Here is a 9234-nt window from a genome sequence, read left to right as displayed (position 1 = left end):
ATAAGAGAAAACAAACGACGTAAAACTGTAAATTATCAGTTTTGACTTGATAATTTTGAGGTTCAAATTGAAGACATTTCTAGAATCAACAGTCTTTCTTCTTAATTAAAAAATCACGCATTAATTTGCAAAATTATCAAACTATTGCACAACCGTACAAATTAATTTATTACAAGGACGGATGTTTGAATCAGCTTATTTCCAAAAGCAATTAATTATGTTATCAAACAGATAAGGATTTTTTTTAATAATGAAAGATGAACAAGTTATTAGAAAGTGGAAAATCTCTTATGTTCAATGGTGACCGTAACGTACTTTTATAGGACAATCACGAACAGGGCAATCATTTTGTGGCAGTACAAATAAATCTTTGTAAGTAATTAGGGGTTTCTCATTTGAATAAGAACAAACATTTGAATTGCGAAATGACCACAAAGGACACAAAAAAAACCCCAAATATATCTAAAGTTGATATTATATGAGGGGATTGCAGCCTAAGTGTCTTAAAATGATTTAGAAAGTAATAAACTGAAAATTTAAAAAAGAAAAAGGTTTGTTATAAATGAGTTACCATGCACTCCTTCTTACACAAATGGAACGTGCTTATTTCGACGATGCATTTTGATTTACCTTAGTTGACTTTTACTTCGAAACGTGGTTTAAACCATGCGCTGATCATTATAACAAAACGTGTTATAACTAGGCAAAACAGTTTGAGATCTATAATAAATTCCTCTTACAAAAGATGTATAAATATTAAAATGGATATGCTAAACACTAGGAATGTGAACTACTTCAAGCTCTGATTCGACCCGAGACAACCGACATACGTGCGTGCTCTCTTCATTTGCATTTAAAAAAAATATTTTTTTTAATCATTTGTATATTGTATTCTTATCTTTGATTGCAGGATTCCATCAAACTAATATGGAGACTCAATGCAGATATCGCACCCACAGACATTGTTACAGTGATACTTCTGTTTTGTATTTATCAAAGAGAACATGGCAGATATGTAAACGATCAAATAGTGATAGTGGACAACTAGAAATATATAGTAATGACCTTTATTTTAACAGAAATGTTCAAACAGTAAAGACAAGTCAAATGACGAAACAGACTGAAAATATAGCAAGATGTTGCAAGTTATTCCAATTTTATAGCTGTTGTCCTGAAGTACATAACAGTTTTCGTAAGAAGTGGAAGCTAATTCTTGCATTACTGTACTTATATCTTATAGTCGGGCAGAATGTTTACAATGTGAAATTCGCAAAGGATCGGAAACATTTTGAACCAGACAAGATTGGTACAATTTTTGTGTTGGCCGATCTCTTGAGGTTCCATACGTTTTCATTGTCTGTGGAGACTGTGATGCCTTTTAATATGGATAAGTACTTCAATAACATGGCAAACGGCCAAAGTCAAACACATAATGACTCGATGTCAGTTGAAATGTTACGTATATATTCACTACGTAATTTTCCGCGAAACATAAACATAAGTATGATTCGTCTTGCACGAGCTGGATTTTATTCCGCGGGAAATTTCACCGAAACTAGATGTTTTCGATGTGGATTAATTTACCGCGACTGGATTTCTGGAGATGATCCTATGCATATTCATAGACAGCTCTCTCCTACCTGTGAACTCGTTTCAAAAAGTGATGGGCAGGACACTTTTGGAGAGGAATTGCAAAATACTAGAAGACAGGAGCGAAGAGAAGGACTATCATCTAATCTGAATGATATATCAATAGGGAATGTAACGTTGCCTTCAAATGAAAACATTGGTTCTTTAAATAATGTTACCAGCAGACAGCATCATTATGATGTAAGTCATATTAATTCATCTGCAAGAAATTTTGACCTTCATAATACTGTGAGAGATGAACCCACTGAAATTTCAATTCCAAGGATACAAAACCATGATAGTAACAATAATACTAACGGTAATAAAAACAGTTCACAGAATATTGCTTTAAGTAATAATTCGCCAGAGTTTGATTATGAAAGGAATTGCAGTAATAATCCGGAAGGTATCGATACTCAAAATCAAATTCCAAGATACGTAAACTATTCTCCTCTTCAAATACGAATAAGTTCATTTGAAGGATAGCCAGGTTATTTGAATCAAACACCGCGTGCGATGGCGTTAGCTGGATTCCTGTTTGCAGGGTACCATGATTACACAAGATGTTTCCACTGTGGTGGAGGACTGAGGAACTGGGAAGCAGGGGATGACTCATGGGTGGAACATGCACGCTGGTTCCCACAATGTGGCTTCCTAAAACAAAACAAGGGAGAGAAATTCATACAAGCTGTTTTGAAAAAGCATAGCATGGTATTCTAAGTTTGAAATGTTAGATTCAATGTGCACATAATGACAATGTCTGTTTCAACTGAAAAAAAGGCTTTTATAAAATTTAGTTGATCACTCAGACTGATTTCAATCGAAACAAGTTTATGGCGTCTTTTTTAAAAAAAAAAACATTTTGTTTTATTTCGTAGATTACATGTATTTGTACCAAATTGTATGATAAAGTCACGGTTGAATCTTTTTTTTAGGCAACAAATACCGTTATTCTTTCTAAGTCATGAAACTTTCATAAAAATAATAAATTATTTCCTAAGAAATTTGTTACAAATTTACAGTACATCAATGTTAGGAAGATTTTCCAAGGTTACCAAGGTTACCTGTATGGATAGTTTCCTGTGGTGCAACTTTAATTGTTTCAGAACATATACCTTCTATCCATTCTTTCCTATTCAAGCGATTTTTTTTTATTGTCAAAAAACAGATATCAAATATCAGTTTGTTGCTATTGCTTACTAGTATTGTTGCCAAAAATTGTCTTAAAAAGGGCACAAAATATACAATTTGCACTAATTGAAATAATTTTGATTTATTTTTCATGGTGATACAATCAGTTATGGTTTTTTGTCGGTACATCTGGCTGCAGTAACCATGACTTGATTTGTGTATGCAGATTTAATTTGCATAAAATTGAGAATGGAAATAGGGAATGTGTCAAAGAGACAACAACCCGACCATAGAACAGACAACAGCAGAAGGTTACCAACAGGTCTTCAATGCAGCGAGAAATTGCATAGCTATTGTATTCGATGCGAAATGGTTTGCCAGTAATATATGTATCTTCATCATTATGTTACAAAAGAGGAACGAAAAATACCAGAGGGACAGTCAAACTCATCAATCGAAAATAAACTGACAACACCATGGCTAAAAATGAAAAAAGACAAACAGACAAACAATAGTACACATGACACAACATCATAACTAAACGATTGTGAATTGAAGCTTTGCGATTTATAGCAAGAGTTAATAAACTTCTGTATTAGAGTTAATTGTCATAATAACAATTTGGGAATACGATGTGTGCTTAAGGTTTGTCATTCTAGAAAAAAAAATGTTATTTGAATATAGCTTAATGTACATTGAATTGACCAGTATTTTTCAAGAGCGGCTTCTGTAATCGACAAAAAGATTTCCTAAAATACATATGCGAATCAATCTTTCATTGTTTAAGCAGTAGTTCAAATTGTTTTATAAACTAAATGTATTTCATACGAAGACTTGTTTTATTGCTTTGTATGCAATCAGCACTCACGACTTTGTATTTTGATATATGCAGACCTTTATTTGTCGATGTTTTATGTCATTTTAGGATCAACGAGCCAAAGGAAACAGCACCTTCAGTCCTAACTTAGATCGAACTGTAACAACTTATAAGAATGCAACCATAGCTTCCCCTTCTGCGTCCGGTTTGGACCAGAGTAGTATGTGCACACCAAGTATCCGTGTACCAGAACAAGCAAAATTCATAAATACCTCATCGGGCATACAAACAGTTACTAATAATGATAAAACCACTTCTGCTTCTAGGGTGATTAATACTTTTAATTCTGATTCTACAACAAATATAGAACATACAGAGAGGATATTACAAACTATTGCAGCTAGAACTGTTTTAGAGATGGGATTTACCAGCCATCAAGTAGTCGATGCTGTACGTGAAATTCAGAGACTCAACTCAGGTACATGATAATTAAAATGTCGTCATTCACCTCATAAGATCATATTTCAGAAGTGACATAGTAACGATACTGATAAAGTTGTAAGGCCATTAATGATGTCTTATTTTAAAATTAATATTTATTTACTCGGAACCAGTTATTGGGTTATGTTCTTCTCATATATTTTATGATGGTATGATACTTAAGACCTAACATGAGGGAATATGCATGATTTTCATATGATGGAAACATAATCATGTTGATTTGTGTTGTTCTATTCTACATAAGCAAGAGGTATATGGGGAGGGTTGAGATCTCACAATTAAATTGAGAATGGAAACGGGGAATGTGTCAAAGCGACAAAAACACAACCATAGAGCAGACAACAACCGATATGTTTAGCTCCGCCGCACTTAAGCGTCTGTATGAAGTCAGGAGCCTCTGGCCTATGGACTATGGTCTTGTGTGTTTATTAAATTTGAGTTCAATTTTATGTTTTGGCGTTGAGTGTAACGTCCATTTTCACTGAACTAGTACACATTTTTTGTTTATGGGGAAGCTGTAGCCCGCCTCCGGATGCAGGATTACTTGCTCTGTTCAATCCCATAGTCGGTTTTGGACTTTTTGCTGCTCTTTGTTCGAGTTGTTGTTTCTATGAAACATTATTTATGTCCATTCTCAATTTTGATTAAAATGTTCGGCTACAGTGATGAGTAAAGGAAGTTCAATTGATAGATGTAATTTAGTGAGTTGTATTAATGTTATGTAAAAAGTCGCTTGTGTGTATGTAAACAACATGTAAATAAAAGAATAACAACGGTCACCTTCCATTACTTTACGACAGTACACCTCAATATAATTATGATAAGTAATGTGACATGATCAAGTAGCAACTCTATGAGATAGGTCAATGCCACTCAACTAGCACTAACAGAAAAGCATCTTTGAACAAATAACAAGAAAACTCGTTTTCCAGGTGAAGGAGGTACACATGTTTCAGCAACAGATATCATGAATGTTCTCCTCAGAGAGGACCACCAGCAAACAACAGAAGTTTTAAATGTACCAGAAACTAGCGCAGCAGAAGGAATGGTTGGCGCTCCTTTTGATGGTAAGGTTGTGACATTATTGCAAGCAGTAAACGTAAAACAAGTATCGACCACACAGTGATAACTATTATGTTCAGCTCACAATCGGAATTCATTTGAAAAACAAATATGCTTTTCGACATTACTATTTATTTAGTTTTTTTTAACAATTAAATTTCCTTAATTGATGAAGAACACAAATCAATGTAATAAAAAACACACCAGGGAACCACATGAAATCAGAAAGAGCGAGACCCGTCGCGCCGACAGAATATGCATCACCTGTTATGTATACATTACACTGTTTGTGACTCTTTGTTCACGCATCGATGTCAATATAATGTAATTTGATGTGACTGTCGTACAAGTGAGAGGTCTAGTGCTATAAAATCAGGTTCAATCCACTATTCTCTACATTTGTAAATGTCTGTACCAAATCAGGAATATGACAGTTGTTGTCAATTCGTTTGATGTGTTTTATCATTGATTTTGCTATTTGTTTGGGACTTTCCGTTTTGAATTTTCCTCGGAGTTCAGTATTTTTGTGAGTTTACTTTTTCCTGGGATCCGAGTCCCTACTAAGATAAAATTTCACAAACGAAAATATGTATCAATCGGTACAGAATGGATGACATATATGATCTTAAGGGCTTAGACTTCAAAATCGAAACGTCGTTAGTTAGTTGTGAAACAGACATATAATATCGTGATGTTATCCGTAAAATATATTAATTGTCTATTTCATTTGTTCTTTGTTATAGTTATGTTAGATCAGTTCTAAGTGTAAGGAACACATCCCTACTAATCTAGTATATATAAATAGGACGATGAGGTATGATTGTCAATGAAGCAACTCTCCATCCAAGTCTCAATGTGTAACAGTAACCCATTTTATGTATGTTAAGGATAAGCATGTACGATCATAACCTATATATCATTTTGTATATATAAAGCTGAAAGTTCCTTATCCTGAGTGGAAGAGGGTATGCTACTGCCAAGAGATGAGAAGTGTATTGATAGTTTTTTGAGATGCAAACATGTCTTTCCTTTTTTTGTAGACACTGATTTGATTTTAGAAGAAAACAGACAGCTTCAAGAACAAAGACAGTGTAAAGTTTGTAGAGAGTTTGACTCTACTGTTGCTTTCTTACCATGCGGACATATCGTATGTTGTACAGATTGTGCTCCAGCAATGCGTAAATGTCCCGTATGTAAAACGTATGTTAAAGGTACTGTAAAGACTTTCTTTGCATGAGTCGAATTAAAGGATTTCCACCAGTAAAATGATTGTTGATTAAAAACGCACTAAATATCTCGTCGATGTATTTGCAACATGAACTTGAAAAGACGTTTGCATTCGTTTATACGTACATGTACAAATTGTCCATCTATTCCACCCTTTCATCCATCATATGAAATTGTAACGATGAAATAAACAAGAAGAAGGAAATAGTCATCAGATGATCAGATTATAATAACTGGGAATATTTCACTCAGACTAAATTACAGTTGCCTTACGGTCTATATTGTCCATCTTTCCACCCTTTCAGCCATCATACGAAACATGTAACGATGAAATGAACTTGAAGAAGGGAATAGTCATCAGAATATAGTAACTGTGAACAATTCTTTTTATAATGAATTTCACTCCGACAAAATCGCAGTAATCTTGTGGTCTATTTAAAGGAAAGACAATTGTTTTGATTTTACAGCGACTAATTTAGTCAGTAGCCAGTACTTCGGTACTGGGATGAAAATACGGATTTTTTGTGTTATTAAAATTTGCTGTTACAAAATAGGAGAAATCATTATAAATTAAGGAATGTATCTCCCTCATGCAAAGCTCTGATTCCTTTCACGGATTTGGCTATACTTTTTGGACCTTTTGGATTAAAGCTCTTCATCTTTTATATAAGCTTTAGATTTTAAATATTTTGGCCACGAGCATCACTGAAGAGACATGTGTTGTCGAAATGCGCATCTGGTGCAAGAAAATTGGTACCGTTAATTTTATTACTACCACTGAGTCGATGCCTCTGCTGGTGGACTATTAGTCCCGAGGGTATCACCAGCCCAGTAACCAATACTTCGGTACTGGCATGAAAATACGGATTTTTTGTGTTATTGAAATTTGCTGTTACAAAATAGGAGAAATTATTATAAATTAAGGAATGTATCTCCCACATGCAAAGCTCTGATTCCTTTCACGGATTTGGCTATACTTTTTGGACCTTTTGGATTAAAGCTCTTCGTCTTTTATATAAGCTTTGGATTTTGAATATTTTGGCCACGAGCATCACTGAAGAGACATGTGTTGTCGAAATGCGCATCTGGTGCAAGAAAATTGGTACCGTTAATTTTATTACTACCACTGGGTCGATGCCTCTGCTGGTGGACTATTAGTCCCCGAGGGTATCACCAGCCCAGTAGCCAGTACTTCGGTACTGGCATGAAAATACGGATTTTTTGTGTTATTAAAATTTGATTTACAAAATAGGAGAAATTATTATAAATTAAGGAATGTATCTCCCTCATGCAAAGCTCTGATTCCTTTCACGGATTTGGCTATACTTTTTGGACCTTTTGGATTAAAGCTCTTCATCTTTTATATAAGCTTTGGATTTTAAATATTTTGACCACGAGCATCACTGAAGAGACATGTGTTGTCGAAATGCGCATCTGGTGCAAGAAAATTGGTACCGTTAATTTTATTAGTTATTGAGAACTCATAGTTTTTCTACAGTAACCGTCGAAATGACTGATCTGATTGTACATAATAAGGTTGTCCTTGCTTCTTTTACTTAATGAAAGGTGTTTTTGATAAACCCTAATTTAAATGTTTTCGTTTGATAAAGCGATTTTAAAAGATGTAAACATTTGAATTAAAGCGATTTAAACAAAAACGTAGGATTGTTTTAATTGTAGGTAAGACATTGCCATTAACAGTCCTATTAAACCTGGTACGTCTTCAAACACAAATAGTGCTCCATTGTGTTGTTATCAGTCTGGTAGATATAGTGTCTATATGTCTCCGCATTTCATCACCAAAAATAAACACGAACCATTTGTTATATTTATGACTCTCTCATGTACGAATCTTTAAGCTGATTGAGGTTTCTTTTTAAATACATTTTTGGTATGTTTCCTTTCGATTTTCGATACTGATTGTTTGCATTTAAGCAATACACTACGTTGGAACCTTTTACTTTTGATCACAAAACAAACGTAAAAACAGGATTGTGATTGAAAACAGATGGTTCTTAATCCAGTCATGACTAATTATATATAAGTGTTACTTATATTATTAAGTCCAATAGATTAACACATTTATAAGTACCGTATTCCTGTCACGTAACGTGGTTATTTTAGTTGTAATTTCAATGTTACCATATAAGTGGGAGCGTCGGCTAAAAAACAGTTTCAACCACTATTGTTTTAAATGTCAGTTTCTATGTATGTTGTCTTCTTTTATTTGCATATGAATGTTTCTGTTGTTTAGTCATTTTTCCTCTTAAGTTTCTCTCAGGGTTTTATTGTGACCGGGATTTGTTTTCGCTTTATCTATTTCTGACTATAGAACGCCGGTATACTACTGTTGCCTTTTTTGCTTAATAGTTACTTAATCCATTGGTTACTGTGTTTTATCACATTAAGTGTTGATTTTATTTTTCAAACATTCGGTCAATACCGCTGCTGGTGGACAAAACGTACACTAGGGTACCGTCAAGTCATTATTCGACACTTACAGGATATATGTCTACCCTTCCTTTCTGAGATTGTCTAATTAGAAATCTAGAAATAACAAGGAATCTTGTTTCAATTCCTTCATTTTAAGTTTACCTAAAATTAATTTGACTATTATATTTTTTAGTTTATTTTTTGTCATACAGCTCATCAACTGTTTCGGATTTTGAATAGATGGTTTTGACCTTTGGGTACCATATGTTCTCCTCTTTGTGTTGACATGTTTCTGTTTCTTTATTCCTATGGAGTATTCTTGTCGTTTACCTATGTTTATTATTCTATTTTCCGGCATTTTTTTCGAGATTATGGTTGACTTTCCGAAATTATTGAACTTCGCACTGCGGAGTACTACTGTTGCCATTATTTAT

General features: G+C 34.0%; 1 protein-coding gene across 1 annotated transcript; it reads left to right on the top strand.

Moving 5' to 3' along the window:
* The first annotated feature begins 916 nt into the window (after positions 1 to 916).
* LOC139499103 (baculoviral IAP repeat-containing protein 7-like) lies at positions 917 to 7157 on the top strand. The gene is made up of 4 exons (XM_071287790.1): positions 917 to 2340; positions 3686 to 4055; positions 5011 to 5145; positions 6181 to 7157. The coding sequence occupies exons 1-4, from the start codon at positions 2146 to 2148 to the stop codon at positions 6375 to 6377; spliced, it is 897 nt and encodes a 298-aa protein (XP_071143891.1). The 5' UTR covers positions 917 to 2145; the 3' UTR covers positions 6378 to 7157.
* Positions 7158 to 9234: the final 2077 nt, after the last annotated feature.

Source organism: Mytilus edulis, chromosome 12 (genome assembly GCF_963676685.1).
Source record: "Mytilus edulis chromosome 12, xbMytEdul2.2, whole genome shotgun sequence".
Classification (NCBI taxonomy): domain Eukaryota; kingdom Metazoa; phylum Mollusca; class Bivalvia; order Mytilida; family Mytilidae; genus Mytilus; species Mytilus edulis.
The sequence above is the reverse complement of the archived record's forward strand: the minus strand, read 5'-3'. Positions and strand labels throughout refer to the sequence as shown.

Excerpts from the sequence above, each read along its gene's own strand:
- LOC139499103 (XM_071287790.1), top strand. The coding sequence starts at position 2,146 with ATGGCGTTAGCTGGATTCCTGTTTGCAGGGTACCATGATTACACAAGA. Across the intron at positions 2,341-3,685 it reads TTTTGAAAAAGCATAGCATG|GATCAACGAGCCAAAGGAAA; the intron begins GTATTCTAAGTT and ends ATGTCATTTTAG. Across the intron at positions 5,146-6,180 it reads GGTTGGCGCTCCTTTTGATG|ACACTGATTTGATTTTAGAA; the intron begins GTAAGGTTGTGA and ends CTTTTTTTGTAG.